This window comes from Eretmochelys imbricata, chromosome 9, assembly GCF_965152235.1.
Source record: "Eretmochelys imbricata isolate rEreImb1 chromosome 9, rEreImb1.hap1, whole genome shotgun sequence".
Classification (NCBI taxonomy): Eukaryota; Metazoa; Chordata; order Testudines; family Cheloniidae; genus Eretmochelys; species Eretmochelys imbricata.
Genome location: NC_135580.1, coordinates 7,123,242 through 7,141,312, shown reverse-complemented (window position 1 = coordinate 7,141,312; position 18,071 = coordinate 7,123,242). Strand labels below are relative to the sequence as shown.

Here is an 18,071-nt window from a genome sequence, read left to right as displayed (position 1 = left end):
AGTATAGTATGGAAATAAAATGATTTGTGTAACAACTTTAGAACTATTGGGGCAGATTGTTTTAAAAATAAACATACATTGAGGTGAACAGTATGTTTACCTCTATGTTTCTTGGTATCATTAATGAGGAGCATGACAGTTAATCAAAGGCAGCTTCCAACATAAGATGATCCCAGAACTGAACTAGTGCATTTCCTGAAATACATCCTAGAAAAGCTCCCAACTGTTGCCTAATTTTGCCATGAGATTCTGCAGTAAATATGTATTTACAAAAATCTCCTCATTCATTCTTTGTCTCCTCCCCTGAGGGCATCTCTCATTGTAATGGATCTGTGGGCTCTCCCGCAGAAATAGATGAATCATATATATTAATTACTGAGTGAGCATAGTACACAGAAGTCTCCCTCCACTGACAGGAACTAATCAAGTCTGCAGGTTTCAGTTGTGAAACTTACAACCCTATGTCTCCCTTTGTATGTTGCATAAGATCCTTCAGGCTGGGAAGCTTTCATGGCTCTGAATAAATTAACCCAAATGTTCAAGGGGAGAGAGGGCTTCTAGCCTTAGAAAGCATCAATTTAGCCATCCAATAACCAAAGCCTTGGCAAGTGTTTTTTTTTTTTTTTTAATTATTATTTATGATGGGTGATACAGACCACCAGAGAGATTTTCTGAATTGGGTTCTGCATTCAATAGTGATTTTTAGAGCTCTCCTGACATCAAGAATATGCCAGATGTGTTTTTAAATTTTTTCACATATGGACAAAAAAAGATGAAAAAAAATTTCTTATAATCAGGTTTATTTTTGGAACAAAAGCGGTGTTAACTCTCAGCAAAACTTTGCCCTCATGCGAGAGACAGGTCTGCTGTTCCCGGATAAGACTTGCACAACTGAAAAAGACACTTGCTCAAGTAATTGAAACCAGGATGAGATCCCTTAAAGAGAGAAATTCTCAGGGCACTCCTGACAAGGAATCAAAGGGGTGCTTCGTCTGGGCACGCTGTACAAGAGTTAACTCCCAAAGTGGAGCTCTCATTGACGTACAGTTGAAAAGCGAGGCAGCTCTTAGAAAGCTTATGTCTGGATTAGAGAACAATCTGGCTCCTGCTTGGTGTCTCTGGTGAGCTGGAAATAGCTACTACTTGGATTTTAGTGTCTGATTTAGGCTCATATTAAGACTTTACTGTAAGACCTTCAATAACAATAAGCATATATATAAGTATATATATGTTGTTTGCCTTGACTGTAAATACCCATGATCATGATTTAGCACTAGGCTTTACCTATAGCCTGGCCCCTTGAGGATGCCACCTGTGGAATACAGATGTGTTAAAAACACATCCAAATCCCCTAATTTAATAGGTCCCTCTTAAATATCATGTAGCTAAATTTAATTTCTCTGGGCACTGCACTGAGCAGTGGTGGCCACCTATATTGGCTACAAGAACTGGGACCACCTTGGACAATGTGAGGCCACCTTTCTCGATTCTGATTTTTTAAAAATGTGATTGTACTGGAGAACATTGTGAACTGAAAGAAACAATCAGCTTTTGGCCATGGAAGACAGAGCATGACTGAAGCTGTGGCCTACTGTTTTCTTCATCTGGAATAAGACATCAGTAATTTCACTGGATCCTGGATGCAAATAGGTCCACCGATGGATAGGGGACCCACCCCCCTACTCTACTCATGGAGCTTGGGCTGTAAACACCACTCTCCTGGTCCCATCCGTTTCCTGCGTAGCCAGCTGTTGTGCCTGCCCAGACCAGACATGCTGCACTGGAAGCACTTATCTAAATAAGATTGGTTCCAAGACCGATCCCTGAGGAACTCCACCAAGTCTGAACCACTGTAGTATCCCCTTTAATCAGTTCCTTATCCATCCTCAATAGTAGGGCCACTCCCAGCCTGACGTGACTGATGGGTCATGTACCAAGCTGCAAGCAGGTACAAGACCCATTGCAATGGATCTGCGGACTTTCCCTGAGAAGAAGAAATTCCAGTCTAGGTAGATATTCCCCTTAAATGCCTCTCCTGAACATCTTATGGATGAGGGAAATATGCAAACATGTAAACCAGGAGCTATTACATTGAATGGCTCAATGGAGCAGTTGCTTTTAAAATCCTTACAAATCTGATCAATACAGTCTCAATACAAAAGTGCTCAGAGTTTCACATTTTAGTTCTGAATGGACTGAAATTTGCAGTTTCACTATAAATTTACAGATGGTTCAAAAGACAATGAAGCAATAGTGTTAACAGAAGAGAGTCTGGACTTTTTGAAGACTATTTAAAAAATCTGCTTGTGTTTTGTGCAGACTGGTAGTAAGACAATATTGTTATTTAACTTTGCTTCAGAACTGCTAGCATACAATATAATTAAAAATAATTTTACTGGCCTCACATTTCCTTTCATCTGTGATCTTGTATCTCTGTTTTATTGCCCTGTTATAATACACTGTACCTGGGTTTGAATGACAGGAGAATTTATTGGCTGTGTTACTCAAAAGCAAACAAAAAACCTTCGTGGGAGACACAACTGTCAACAACCTTTTTTGGAATCATGTCTCTAACCTTCGTTACTGTGAATCATCACAGGATGATCACATCAGATGATCTCAAAGAAACAATATAGAGACTTTATTATCTGCATTAGTATGAATGTGATCATCATGCCATATTTCTAAATCAAATGCACTACGGAAACTTTTCTGAATTAAACAGAGCTCTCTCAAGTCCATCCACTACTTGTCTGGCAGTGCAGGTATTCAAATGGAAAGCTCTAAAATTCAAATCCGCAGGATTTGGCAAATGGAACGTTTTGTTCTGCAGGTTTACTGTACAGGAGAACCTCAGAGTTACGAACACCTCGGGAATGGAGGTTGTACGTAACTCTGAAATGTGTGGAACTCTGAACAAGACATGACGGTTGTTCTTTCAAAAGTTTACAACTGAACATTGACTTAATACAGCTTTCAAAACTTTACTATGCAGAAGAAAAATGCTGCTTTCCCTTTATTTTTTTAGTAGTTTACATTTAACACAGTACTGTACTGTATTTCCTTTTCTTTTTTTTTTCCATCTCTGCTGCTGCCTGATTGTTTACTTCCGGTTCCAAATGAAGCGTGTGGTTGACTGGTCACTTAGTAACTCTGGTGCTCGCGACTCTGAGGTTCTACCGTATAATAGTTTCAAGTTGAGACTAGGCAAAACAGAAAACTTAAAAGGCAAAAGTGAAATGCAAGTTCAAGAGGTACAAACTGCTCATATAAGTATTACAAGTTTTCCCGCACTAAATACCAAGAGGGAATTTCAGCCAAGAAGGACCTTGAAAAAGGTATCATGTTCTTTTATCCAGGTACAGCGTATCCCAGATCATGCAGTTCTACTAAAACTTAAAACCCAAATGAGGCAGGCAGATATAACTCCCACGACGACCGAAGACAGACACAACTCAGATGAAGTTACATCTCTTATTATGACAGTCATGTTGGTTCCGTATATACCCATGCCAAGAGTTAAGAATACAGTTTAAAGAGTTCTGCTTTGAGGGCAATTAAAAGAAGAAAATAAAACTTCTTTAATACTCTACTCACATTTAAGAAGAACAGATCTGCATGGAAAATTAAACATGAATGTGTGTGCCAAATGCTAAAAATAAACACTGGGAGAGTATTTTGTAAGATACATGTCATACCATCAGGAAGTTGTTTGCAGGACAAGGCATCATCAAGGTCCCTGGCAGTTGATGGATCAATGGTGAAGATACATTCTTTCCTATCAACGAAAAAAGGGAACTTAACATCTTTTTTTGTTTTGCACCAGACAGGCAGCCCACCAGAAAAGCCCAGCCAACAGTGAAGTTTTCAGGAGTAAAGCCATTGAAACATATCACATCTTCCAATCTAATTGTTTCTCCACCTTCAGAAATCCAGCATCCCTCAGAAAAAGACATTTGGAATAATGGAACAATTAGAGGATGCTGACTTGTGTGACATTTTCCCCCCTTGGAACTGTTTGTTTTACAGCTTTCCCATCTAATTATCAATTTTCTTCCACAAAAGTACACAATCCATACCGCAAAGTTCTGCTGACTTCCATGGGGGTGAAAAGTCCTTCCTGCCCCAACTCCTTTTTGACAAAGTAGGACACAAAACTATGACAATTTTATACATTACTTTTTTTTAAACAGTGTTTACAAATAGCGAACTTTGGCATCGTGACTTGATACTGGAGTAAGTCATCTGAAGACAGGGAGTACAATGGAGCAGGAGACATTCCAAGTATTTGGCAGGGACAGAAGAGAGTGAGGGTACGTGAATGGAGGAGCTCGCAGCACTTGAACATATCCAGCCTTTCAAAATTGACTAGCCCTGACACAAATCTGCTCATGTACTCTACTTCTCACGAATAATAATAAAAAAGAATGGTATTTAATTCTCCGGGGGCTAGTAGAATTTTGGGAAGGTTTTCCCTAGCTATTTGTTAACAGAAAGTACAGAGCAAGTGGGAATAAAAATGAAAGACTCGATGGCCATAATGGAATTATGAAAAGATGATGGAAACAGACTAGTCTCCACATAAAATCCTGGAGCTTTCAGGAGCCCACTGGCAAAGCTGTATGTTGCCTGTAGAAAATACAAATCTGCAGAAATATTCCAAACACAGCATATGTAAGTGCTCTGAATTCTCAGCATGCTGGGAACCTGTATTTCTTTAAGTATTGCACCCGAGTTGAGTAAAAGGAGATTGTCACCAGCTAGTAAAACTAAATTGAACATGAATAACCTTCATCTCTTTTGTTAAGTCCTGAATAAAGCCAGATGCCACATCCTCTCTAATGCCATGGACAAAGTTAGAGCAAAATGGAGTCTGCAAAACGTTTAAGACCCAAGCTGAAAGATCACAGAGTGAAATCAAGTGACACTGTTTGTTTGGTCTCAGTTCAGTCCTTAGTCAAGTGAACAGACACTGTACTGTAAAGTGGTTTATGCAGTCATACATGCTATAGCGAGACTAGTGTGCATCTCTAGGAAAAATGGGCTCTGAAAAAGATTTGAATCAGCGTGAACCTCAGAGAAAGTTAGAGAAGGAAGTGGATGCTAGGTCAGCTAACTAGAATTAGCTAATCAATTTTTTAGCACTCAGAGGCCTCAGTTAAGACTGGAGACCCACTGAGGTAGGCGTCATACAGACACATTAGAAGGTGCAGTCCCTGTCTCAAAGAACTTACAACTACTATACAGAATCTGTATAATACCTTCTGTCGATAGACAGAGTCATATATCAATAGTAGTGGAATTATAAAAATACCAGAAATGGGAAATAAATCTAGGTAGGCAGCAGGTTCGTTCCAAGAGAGATAAGACAGAACACAGCGTCTGACTTCAAGAACCATTACATATTAAAGAGCAGTTTGGCAGAGTACACTAGCGAGCTGTAAGCTGAAGCCTAGGGCTTGAATGCCCAACAAATGAATCATTTTAAATTCCTACGTCAAGGGCCCCCTTCAGTAGGGGCTGAACGAACTACGGCAAACTTCCTGTAATGCACATGGACTGGGGCAGGGATCCAACTGCAGACCGTTCTGGGGCATGCGGTGGGGTGGGTGCTATAGCATATTTTTCTTCCCAGTATAATCTTAAGAATGAGCGCAAACCCCACAAACCCCATGCTGAGAAAGTGAGGCTGCTGAGGGACAGAGACTGATTCTCGTAGCTATCTCCTTTTTGGCCAGTTTCTCTCTTCAAATCAGTAAGTCTCAGTTCACTGATGCTACTCCCAGTAGGAGATGCACAGCTGAGAAGCACATGGTTTATTAAATTGCAAGAAGTGTGTGGGTTAGTTAAGGGAGGAAGGGATGGATTACATTTACATCTAAAGGAATATTGCCAAACATATACAGAGATTAAACCGTACAAGTGTCATGTGAATTTAGAAGCTTCAAAATCTACGCATGTGCACACACACAGCTCTGTGAATTTCTAGCACACTCATTACTGTAGTTCTTAGCTGTTACTGGTAGTATCTATTGCTATTTGTCTGATATTAGCATAAATTTGTGCAATTCTGCCAAACACACTAAGGAAATTTCTAATGCGCCGAACTTCCATTAGCCTTTGAAAATCTCCCCCAATACATTAGTTTTCTCATCCTACAGCAAACCTGCCTAATCCTCAGATAAATGTTCACTTTTGATCCTTTATTACATATATCCAAACAAATTGGAAATAACTAATGATACTGTAAGATGCAAGATCTTCTAAACTGCACTGATTTTGATCTGCTTACAGTCCAGCTATCCAGCACCATAAATCAACCAATGTAATGACCTACAAACCATCTTGCTTTCATAAATACATACTCCTTACATTAAAAATCCATCAATGCATGGAATTTCAAGTGATCTCATTCCAAGGAACAGTTCTTACATAATGTCCCTATTTACCATTCTTCGAAGAATCACGTATGTACAGTGCAAGCAAACCCGCCACGTATACGAATATGCCACGTGCTTGCCTGCCTGGTAAGGCATGGGGCCATAGGTAAGCAGGTACTTACTGTAAGTAGCCCAGAGAGACAGCTATCATATATAATCTTACTTTTTCAGGGCATTTAATCTAAGATAGAAGACAACACTGACCTGAAACCAACTGCCCACTTTACACTGACAAGGCTTAAAGGACGGGATTAAGAGTTTCTTAAATCCAAGTACGTTTCTTCTTATTGCAATGGAATAGATAGTTTATTCCAGCTGTTTTGGGCTGCAACCACAAATGTGCGCCACCCATAGCGATTTGTAGCTCTAGGCAGTTTAAAAATTAATAGACTGGTTTCAACAAAGTGCACATTTGCAGTCTGCATTGGAAAGAAGGGAACATAAATATGCCACTGCCAAACTCTGAATACATTTATACAATGTAGCAACTAATGGAGCTGCCTTGCTTTCAGACACTTGGCCAATGAAATCTATTGTAGAGGTCAAGGGTGGGGCCCGAGTTCATGAGAACACAAAGCAGCAGGGATTGTTGTATATACTTCCAGCCTCTGTAGTGCTACCATAGATGCATTTCATATGCTATATCACCAGCATCCAGGATAAACATTCGCTACTGCTGAGCAACCTGCTTCCTTGCAAAAGCTAGCCTGATACAAGGCTCCCAGAGTGAGGTATTTATCCTTATATAGGTCAAAATGAAGGCACCCCTTACAAGGAGCCATGTGCGGTACAGTTAGGATTTTTTTAACAACATGTTCAAAATGGGAGGGGGGGGGTTTAACTACTCAAGGGATCTGAACCTGGAGCCTTTCAATGAGAGTTTTGTCCTATGCAAAGATTATGGGGGTCAGAGAAAGTCTCTGAACAAGCAATATGATGCAAAAAGTTCCACAGAATAAGGGCTAGGTGGACAAAGTCATGGATCCAAGTAGCCAAGAGGCAAGCATATGGTATACTGGACCTACATTCTGAAGCAAGCACCTCTGACTTTGTGGTATGGGGGTGCTCACATTTTATCACAAACTGATGCTTCTGAAGCAGGATAGGAGGCATAGAAAGTCTTTAAACTGAATTCTGCATAACAGTGACTGCATTATTCACGTAATAAAGAAAACTTCTGGTTTTGATTTTTATCATTACAGGCAGCTGCAGGAGCCAGTACTGCAAAAAAACAGAGGCCCAATTACAGCATTTACAGTCCTTCTATCGTCCATTGACCTATATACTGACTGAAGGGATGGGGCTTCAATCAAAGGACAGATATAATCTCTACTATCTCCTCCGATTCCTTCAACCAGCCAACACCACCCTACTCTATACTGTGCTTCAACTAGCTCTCTCTCACCCAGAAGTCTCAGTCACTTCAAGACACTGAAAAAGACACCATCTGGATCTGTTGAAACAGGCAAGGTACAGTGTCACCAGCATACCAATAGTACTGCAAACCAAATAATGTTACTCCTTGGCACGTGGTTCCTATGGCCCTACATACGCTGAAAGTGAAGGGTGACAGACTGGATCCCTGCAACACCTGACATAAACCACTGCCAAGTGGAGATAAGAAATTGCTCATTGCTCCTCTTGGATTGACGAGAAAAGCCACTCAGACTCCTCCATGTGTCCCTGCCAGAGCCCACCTGTAATGATACCTCCTCCATAGGCCATGGTACAATAGCTCCCAAAAGGGTCAGACCATGAGCTCCCTGTAACCAGTGAGTGACGGCAAAACCAACCTATGGTAGGTTTTTATTAACAAAACTCAGAGCAGCAGCAATTTCCATGCACCTGTCAAGGAAGAGCCTGTTTAAGTGCAAGCAAATATTATGGCTACACGCACATGCAATAACGTTTATCACTAACTAATACAAATTGGGTGCTGCCCTCCAGCTCCTGGCAGGCTGCCAAAGCGGTCCTGTGGGCTGCAAAATTTGGCCATCCCTCCGTAAAAAATCCCAAAGGAACAATCTCTTCTTGTCATTACACCTAATAAAAATCTGTTTTATTCATTTTAAAACGTCAAAACATACTTTATAAAAGTAACAAGATGTTCCAGAAGTGTTCGTTCCAACATACACACCACTTGGTTAGCTAAAGGAAACTGGTTTAGGAGATATAGACATGCATGGAGTTGAGAGCTTTTCTGGTCTTCATGCTGAAAAGGACTAGAGATAAATGGGTGTGCCTTTAAAGAACCCCCAATTTTGCTGCACTGACTGAAGACCAACATCTCAGGGTGGAAAATTACTCTATACAGGAGCTCCTTCATCCAAAACATATGTTGAACACAGCCTTGTAGAAGCATACTCACTCTGGCATCTAGCTTTTGTTGATGGAAGAATAGAATCTCTTTCTTCCATCTTCCTCGTGGAGAGATGTGGCGAGTCTATGATGCATCTGGACCAGAAAATTCCTGTGACAATTTGGTAAGGCTGGTGCCACAGATCCCACTGGGTCTATTATGAAATTCTTAATGAAAGGTCAGAAGGTGAACATGCACTGAGCCTGTCATCACCACACAGCTCTTCTTGCATATGATGAGTGCCCATGCGAGTTCCTATAGTACTAGAGGGAGGCTGACTAACCACCACTCCCAGCCAAAGTGGAAGACAGCAATGCCACAGGAGAGGTTTGCAAACTAGTTCCTTCTACACTATTCAAAATCAAACTCCAGGAGAAAACCTGCCAGAATACAGAGCTTAAGTTTATAAAATAGTAATGCAAATGTGCACACAGAGACTCTGGTATAATCAATCCCACTTTATGGAAAAGCTAATTAAGTGCAGTTTCAGACTGCACAGTTCAAAAAGACTAAGACTAATTAAAGCAGAGCAGTCAGTCATTTTACTTTTAACATTTTTCTTTTAATAGGAGCTAGAAAAACAGGCTAATGAAGTACTGGAGGTAAGATTAGCACATTATTGGTCAGTTGGTGCTATCATGGTAATTGAAACATTCAAAGTCCACAGAACAAAAACAGTTTTTGTTCTGGGGTGGTTTTTTTTAAGCAAACAAGTGTATTCATACAACAAGGTCTGCAAGTTTCAGAGGAGAAATCATTCTTTTTATTGTATATTTGGGGCTGAAAGATCAGGTACAGTACATCATAATCAAATTAGCTTTTCGCTCAGCTAAAACGTTCAGAGTTCAACAGATCTGTTAAAGTTATTAACCATTAAATAGAAACATCTGTGAACCATGGTGACTACCAGTCCTAGGAGTCAATGCTCCATCTTCATTCCAGTGGAAGAATGCTTAGATCAAAAGGAAGCATTGTATGTCGTAACCTATGGCCTCCACAGGTATTAAAGGTGTGGCTCCTGGCAAACTGCTAATGGGGACTATGGTTGGGCAAAGTTTGGGTGTTCCCAATGAGATTTTCAGTACGAGTAACTTGATGCTCCTGAAGGAGAGAAGTGACAGTTTGTACATGCTATAAATATCAGTTGAATTAAATGTTAAAGTGCTGCCATGCAAGCCCTTCTAAAAACAAAGGAACTGTTTCCTCGATCTATAGTGTGGTTGGATAAGCCAGCCAGGTGGAGGCAGTGAGTCTCTGTCATTTCTTTAATAAATTAAGGCCGAGAAATGGCCATTGCTAGGTTACGATTTAGAGAACTGCATGTACCTGGGAGAGCATTAGAAAGCCCTAAAGGAACCAAGAAGTTCTATTCCTAAGCAGAAGAGCTAACAATTTACAGAAGTCTTAGAAACTAAAAGGAAATTGGGACTTTGTTATCCTAGTAACTACTGGAGACAGACAATGGAGAGAGTGGAGCTGCAATTAAGCAAAAAACTGACAGAACAAACCAACATAGTCAGCTTAGCACAGTGGTTTCCAAACTTGATTTGCGGCTTCTTCAGGGTAAGCCCCTAGTAGGCTGCGAGATGCTTTGTTTACCTGAGCGACTGCAGGTACGGCTGCTTGCAGCTCCCAATGGCTGCGGTTTGCCACTGGCTTAGCAGCTTCCACATCATTATTACATATGGCAGATAGTAGTTGAAGGAAGCAATGGAGCAGCCTGATACAATCCCTCAGATATTAAGCCCCTTCTGGACCATATGCTTGAATTCAGGTCCCTCCAGGCAAGTCATTTAAGTTACTTGATGATTCCCTGGGCTTTGCCCCAAAGCGAGTATTCTTGATACAAAATCTATTACGCAGCCTTCAATAATGCTTACTGCCTGTTTTAGGAAAAATAATTCCCTCCCCCAACTGGTTGTAAAATGAAACAAGGAATTTATTAGGAGCTTCAGTATATGCCTATCCATCAGAAAGACAGATGGAATTCATAACCACAGGTTTCAAATACACACACTGTTCAAAGAGTAAAGATTCAGACACAGTTAGTATGTGGCTATATCCAAAGGCATACCGGAGGCTAACAAATCTAGGGAGCGCCTATGCTTTGTGTCTACAGGTCACACAATCATACTAACCTCCTTTCTTCAACAGGTCTTGAAGCACCTGTGTGAAACTTCTGCAGAAGCACTATGGATTTCAGAAAAGACAAGACTTCATAGAATCATAGAATATCAGGGTTGGAAGGGACCTCAGGAGGTCATCTAGTCCAACCCCCTGTTCAAAGCAACTTGGGTCAAACTTGTGTCAATGCAGTTGGCTGTTAGAGGTGAGAAGGTAATTGACCATCATTTTGTTTATTAAAGTTCAGATTTTGTAGGCCTTGTTTAAACTTTAATATGTCAACACTAAGACATTTACAATAGAGTGACTGCATGTCTAGACTCTTGCATCACATTTACATTCTTCCTCTTTAGATTGTCTTGCTCTCTTCACTTTGTGAATACATGCAATAGGTTGGTGCTGGTGGAATTCACTTCAGCATCCTGGTTTATCCCTATTAACTTGAACTCAGTGCTGACATTTTAAAATTAACCGGTAAAGACATTTTTAAAATCTTGCAGATCTTCAGAGTCATCTGTAGGACCCTGCCAAGCTGTGTCTTGGAAAAAGTTAAGCAGACATCATTCTTCAGGTCTGGAAACAGTCATTCTAATTTGGGATGAGGTACCCCAGTGTTGTCAACTCACTCCAGTGAAAGCTACAAACATTTTTTCACACAACAGTCTAATTGTTATGGCAACCACCAAAATGAACCTCATTTTTCAGTCACAAGTCAACCCAACTAGAATACAGTGCCTATGTAGGTTTCTTATAAAATACCAATAAGCACAGGACCCATTCCTAGAGACATTCATCGCTCAAACGGATATAAAGTACTCTCTTTCAAAAAAGGAATTTCAGACAATGGTAATTGTCTGAACCTCTTTAGTACTTCACCACCCGACTCCCAAAGACATCGCTGTGTCAGTTGCAGTGCGCTACTTCATTTATCGCTCTAAGTATGGGTAGATTTCAGTTAAAAATCTGGAACAACTGTTTACAAGACAGGATCTAAAAAGGAATATTTTCACAGGAGAAGCAAGCACCAGAAGCATCTCAAATGAGCCTCTGACGGCACCTTAGGATACTCTGGAAAAGAGACACACTTGCAAAAGTAACTCTATAACTTTTTCTTTGTACACTTAAATGAACACTGCAAAATGAACTAATTATACGGGAGTAAAAAGAAAGACTACATTACCCCAATCCACCGTGGCACAAGCTCCCAAGAATCCACTCCCACAGGTAAACACACATCAGAAGTATCATCTTTATATGTCAACCCAGTGCTGGTCTTTACATTTTTCATGTTTATTTTTTAGCTAAAGCCTTGCCTCAGCTGATTCAAGTCAAAACGGAAGGCTTACAATGACCCCTAATGTATTACACAACAGCCGTAATAAACATTTTAATTTTCACAGAACAGTGCTCCTTGGTTTGCCAAACCAGGACTAATTTCAGCTATTTACTTATGGCTTCAGTGTAAGATGAGCAAAGTTCTCTGATCTGATGACAAAAAGTTAACCATTTAAAAAGCCATGGCATATAGAAGAGACCACTATTTAAATGCCTATTTAAATTTCTACAAGTCATGCTATAATTGTGCCTCAAGTACATGAAGCTTTCTGCCCCACCTTTATCCCATAGAAGAATGAGAGCAGAAGTGTAATTGAAAACACACTTTCATCATGTAAACTTCTTTAATCATAGACTCTCAGAAGCTAGAAACGGAAAAGACATTAGGTCATCCATCTCCCATGGGCCAGTGCTGGATTGTTCTCTGTGTATGCACGTACTTTGTCCAGTCTAGAGTTTTCAGCAGGAGTCTTAAGCAGTGGGGTTTCCAACATGCCTGTGGGAGTCTATGATGCAGTCTAATTTAGGATGAACAACAGAAAAGGTTTCCTCTCTTAGTTTTAACCCAGTTGTCCTAGTAATATCTCTTTCTACCAACCTAAATAATTCCTATCCCGCCATAGTGATTCATATATTTGTTAGCCATTAAGCATCATTCAAGCATCTAGCCTCTTTGTTAATACACATATAACAGCTAAGCTTTCCCTGTAAGTCAATCCCTTCAGCCCCCTGGTTATTTTTATTACTCAAATGTTCGAACTACATCTCGCTTCTCTGTATCATTGTGATATGGAGGTGAGGTGGAATTTTAAAGGAAGTTCTTAAAGTCATACAATAACAAATGTCTTTTACACCCTCCATATTGTGGGTTTGGTTTTCTTTTACATGACTGTGGACATAAGAACTCAAGGAGTAGGAATCAATCATCAAGAAGCAGTTTGATAAATCAGCTACATCGGAGAAGACACCTAGGACTTTTCTTCTGCACAGTAAACTGAACAAATCTCAAGCAACTAAACTGAGAACCAGAATTGGGGGGAAAGGAAAAGAGGAGTATATTCCACCAGAGTATATTCTAGTGATTCCATCAGCATCTGTGACATGGCCCATAGAACTGGTCTATGTCAGCCTGTGCCACAAGGTAGAACCTAAAGTTACTCAACAAAATGAAGACCAGCCAACAAAGGCAGGAGTAAAGAGGGGACATAAAGAGAGCACTGGTCTCTCTGCCTTAGCAGGTGTGGGGTTGTGAGTCCTTATAAACTCCCAACCCAGACGTTGGGATCTACATAGGCCCTTGCTCATTGCTCCAAAAGTTCAGCATTTGTGCGCATCCTCCAAGGGAAGCTCCATACATAGCGTACCAGAATGAGAACCCATAATGAAAAAATGGTTCCTTGTAACAAACAGTTTGTCGTGCCTTTGGTTAACCTGTCATTATGAAAAGGGAAATAATGCATCATCTGATCAAGAATTGTGAAGAAATTGTTTTCTGTATGGTGGTGACAGATGCCAATTTCAGCCAACACTTTCAAGGCTAGATGTCTGAACTCTGGCTCCTCAACCCATATTTAGATATTTCACCAAAAGAGGCCTGAGTTTCAGAGAGGCAAAGCATGAACGCATGCCTCTGAAGTTAATGGGAGCTGCAGCTACTCAGCTCTTTTGAACATCAGGGCACTTTAATTACGTATCTAAATACAGATTTAGCAGCATAACCTTAAACACCCAGATTTGAGAACTGTGGCCTTAAAGGGCTGGTTTTTCTCCCTCTAAAACCCCCATTGAAGCCTCACGATCTACCACTGAAAGTCCGACAAGAACGGACCTGTTCCCAAATAGACTTGAACTGACTGGATTCCATGCCCCCTGCATTGTTCTTTACAGAAAATATTCAGCTGTACAGACACAATGAAACATGGATAACGTTCAAAGTTCAGTGTGATGACAAGCCTCTCAGGCAAACCATTCCCCACTCAATGAGCTTTGATTTGTTCTTCATGCGACCAGAGCCCACTGATGGGAAATAACCCGACAATCCACCAATTCCCATGCAATAGTGTGCTTTTACAGCTATGCTTCCAACAGCTTATGTTGCCTCCGTTAAACACCCACCCCACCCCACCCCGCATTTCTAGCGCAATATGCCAACCCCAGGTCGCAACATGTGATAGCAACCACTGCATGTCATTTAGTAAGAAATTAAGCTACCACGCTACTGGTTTTTTTTCCCTGTGCAAGCGTAGGTTAGAAAAAAAGCAACGTATACAGGGAACAAGCTCTGACAAAGTCAGCTAATGAGCTTAACCACATCATGGTGACAAGAACACATATCTGTGCATCACTAAAAGTTTATTTATTCAGCTCCATTAGGCGCATCTTCTAATACTGGTTTATTTACATTGGTTCCGGAGGGACATTGTTCCCCAGCCCAGCACAGTAGAAGAGATAGCATGGTGACGGGCACTGTAAAGAACAACCTAGAGTAGATACAGTGTCTTTTGCAACTGGCTTTGCTAGCTATGCGCTAAACTGTGATCACCACTGCGTAATACCTTGTGCTCCTCAAATCATCCTACTGATTTCAGTGGGGATACATGCGGAATAAGCTGCTGCTCAGCATGAGAAAGGAAACATAATCTAGTCCTATGTGTCTTTCCACAGTATCTCAGGATGGCAGACTCAGATTTGCAGCAATGCTTACACATTTATTAAACATGCCATTTGTCAGGTTCCTTAAGAAACTCGGGCATTTTTACATATTCTATTACAGTAGGATAAGTCTTGCTCTAATTATACTTAATGCAAGCTTTCTGTGGTGGAAAATCTCCAGGGAAAATTGTTTAATAATGTTTTATCTGATTTATACCCTTTTCAAAGGCTTAAGTCTTCCACCTGCCCAGAAGAGCCAACTGTCTCACAGTCTACTCTTCTTCCTACTCACCAGGCACTTTGCTGGGAGCAGAATGCTGCCATTTTTACCATCAGCTCTAATTTTATCAACCAACAATCTACTTGGGCATGCACGGTTAAGAGTCTGCTATTAAGTCTTTAACATAAACACTGCTAATCCGTATTACTATCTGCACCATTCCTCAACCGCGACACAAATAGTGGGCAGAATTGCTATGTAGGAACTGTTCTGTTGCCAGTGGTTTCCAATTACAAACAGTGCTAAGAACAGAGCCTCCCTGTTCAGAATAGAACATAAAGACAAGAGAGAGCACCTCCTCTGTTTCTACTTCTCCTATCAAAGAACGGAAGGATGCAATTGTTGTTAAGAAGCAATTAAAGTTACTATTTACTCTGAAAAACCTTAGTAACTGTCGGTAGCTATAGAGTACCTCTGAGGACATCACAACTTATGGTCAACAGATATCATGCCTTGAAATATCTCAAAATATTAACTCTATGTGCTAGGAATTATTCTGGGGAAGTTCTATGGCCTGTGTTCAGAATCTATGTGAATCTAAGTCATACTGTTGAGGGTTTTCATTTGTAAGAATAGCATTTCATTAACTCTGCTCAAAGGGAAACAGAATAATCATTAATTGTTCAATGACAACTTGAATGGCCTCTCACTTCTGTGCATTGGCTCCCCAGGTTGTTGCTTTGCAGGGCCCGAAATATTCAGCATCGGTGCTGCAATTTTGCTTACAAGACAACGTTACAGAGTTAGTTGGGGTGGAAAACGAAAATTTCTGCTCTTCAGACGATTCATCTTGCAGATATTTCAGTGTTTCTTTCTCTGCTCAGTATTTTTAGCTCATTGTTTTCTATTTTGGCAGCTGAGAAACTGCAGTTTGTAATTTTACCTCCAGCTTCATATTTCTTCTTAAAAGTGAATACAATGTCCTGTTTATAATAATAAAATCACTAGTTGGCAGGATGACATCAAATGGAAAAAAAGAGAAAGCAACTGGAAAATTTAGAGCAAGCAATTTTAAGAGCCAAGTTTCGCATTTGTAATGGTCCAGCGGAGGTCACTGGACTCACTTGTTATTAGGCGAATGGTAAAGAAATAGATATCCTCAAGTTCTTCCATGTTAGACTATATAAACCATCTCTAGTTCAACGAGGGTTAGAGCTTTCCAAAAGAGTGACGTTATACATTTTCCACAGTAACACTAACAATGGGAGAAGAGATTCATGCAAAAGGCAGAATTGCTCTGCAAAGAACAGCCTTTTTTCTCTCTCCAATATTTAGGTTTTTGTTTCCCACTATGATCGGACTTTCCTGGCTTTGGTTTCTTGTCCCAGTTTAGCAGTAAAAGAAACAAAAAGATATGAATGAAATTAGAAACATTTGGAACAAGCCTTAGAAATAGCTTTTAGGTTTCTTAGATTTTTGGCTAAACCTCTTCAAATGGTTTCCTCCTCTCCTCCCCTCACTGCAGCACCCACCTCTGAAATTTGAATGTCCTTGTTTGCTCTGACCCTCTTCTTTTCACTAGTGATGTTTTGTACCACACAGGTGAAACACTCAGCATAAAGCAAACAAGGAAATGAAATGTACAGGCTGAAGCAAGGGAGAAGACCAGAAAATGGCTAGAAGTATGTCATTTCAGAATTGGCCTCTGCCACACCACTCTTCCAGTCTCAATGTTTCTTTTAAATAGCAAACCAAGCATTCCTCTTTTCTAATTTAGTTCCAGTCAATCTGAGAGACAGAGAAGGGGAAAAAGGGAATTCTGATCCTAATTGTGTTTACAGATTCTGGAACACACATTTCATAAACTATACTGGTCAAATACCATAAAATCCAAGCTCTCTATTGAACACGGCAGTTGTCAGTACACAATGATAACACTTCATCATCATCTAGCACTTTATTATAGTACCTCAATGTCCTTTGAAAACCATTAGTTACAGCACCTATGAAATATTTGTCTCATTTTACAAATGAATAAAATGAAATAGAGAGAGATCATGAGGTTGCCCAGAACACTATAGTGACTTAGTAGCAGCAGAGATGGGAATTTAACCTATAACAGCAGGAAATTTTATAACTGTCTAAGGATTTTGCGTATAAGTTACTATTAAAATATTTTTAAAAACTTTTTTGATAAATTATTGGACGGAGGAAAAAACTGATCTCCTTGAAGAGAATACATGAAAGATATAGGATAGTTCAGTAAAGCAAGTCCCTAAACATGGTAACAGTACACCTTTTGTAAAGATGAAACTTTTAGGAAGCTGGGGAATATATTTACAAGATAGCATAGACTAGTAAAATCATTCCTTTACACTGATCAGTGTTAACATCCTCTACGGATTGGTATGACCCATTGCTTTATTTTGACCTAAAGCCATGTTCACAATCTTTCCTTTGTGTGAGATTCCTTTTAGCTAAGTAATCATTCCTCCAGCTAAGTACTCCAAAGACATATTAACAAACATAACTCATGGTTTTGAAGAGACTGCTATTCTACATTTGTATAGACCAAAAAGACATGTTTCGAGCAAGAGCGAGTCTTACGATGTGAAGAGCGATGTGACGGAGAGACTGCCGTTACTCATCAAGCCCTCGGATCGCTACCCCTTCCTGCTTCTCCACGTGGGCACCAATGATACTGCCAAGAATGACCTTGAGCGGATCACTGCGGACTACGTGGCTCTGGGAAGAAGGATAAAGGAGTTGGAGGCGCAAGTGGTGTTCTCGTCCATCCTCCCCGTGGAAGGAAAAGGCCTGGGTAGGGACCGTCGAATCGTGGAAGTCAACGAATGGCTACGCAGGTGGTGTCGGAGAGAAGGCTTTGGATTCTTTGACCATGGGATGGTGTTCCATGAAGGAGGAGTGCTGGGCAGAGACG

At 40.4% G+C, this 18,071-nt stretch overlaps 1 protein-coding gene across 3 annotated transcripts in view; it reads right to left on the bottom strand.

Moving 5' to 3' along the window:
* Positions 1 to 18,071, bottom strand: part of DIS3L2 (DIS3 like 3'-5' exoribonuclease 2) — a 280,283-nt gene that overhangs the window by 138,739 nt on the left and 123,473 nt on the right. For all 3 annotated transcript variants that reach the window (XM_077826263.1, XM_077826264.1, XM_077826265.1), the window contains one exon: positions 3,699 to 3,778. In XM_077826263.1, coding sequence (XP_077682389.1) covers positions 3,699 to 3,778 — 80 coding nt within the window. The remainder of the gene's footprint in view (positions 1 to 3,698; positions 3,779 to 18,071) is intronic.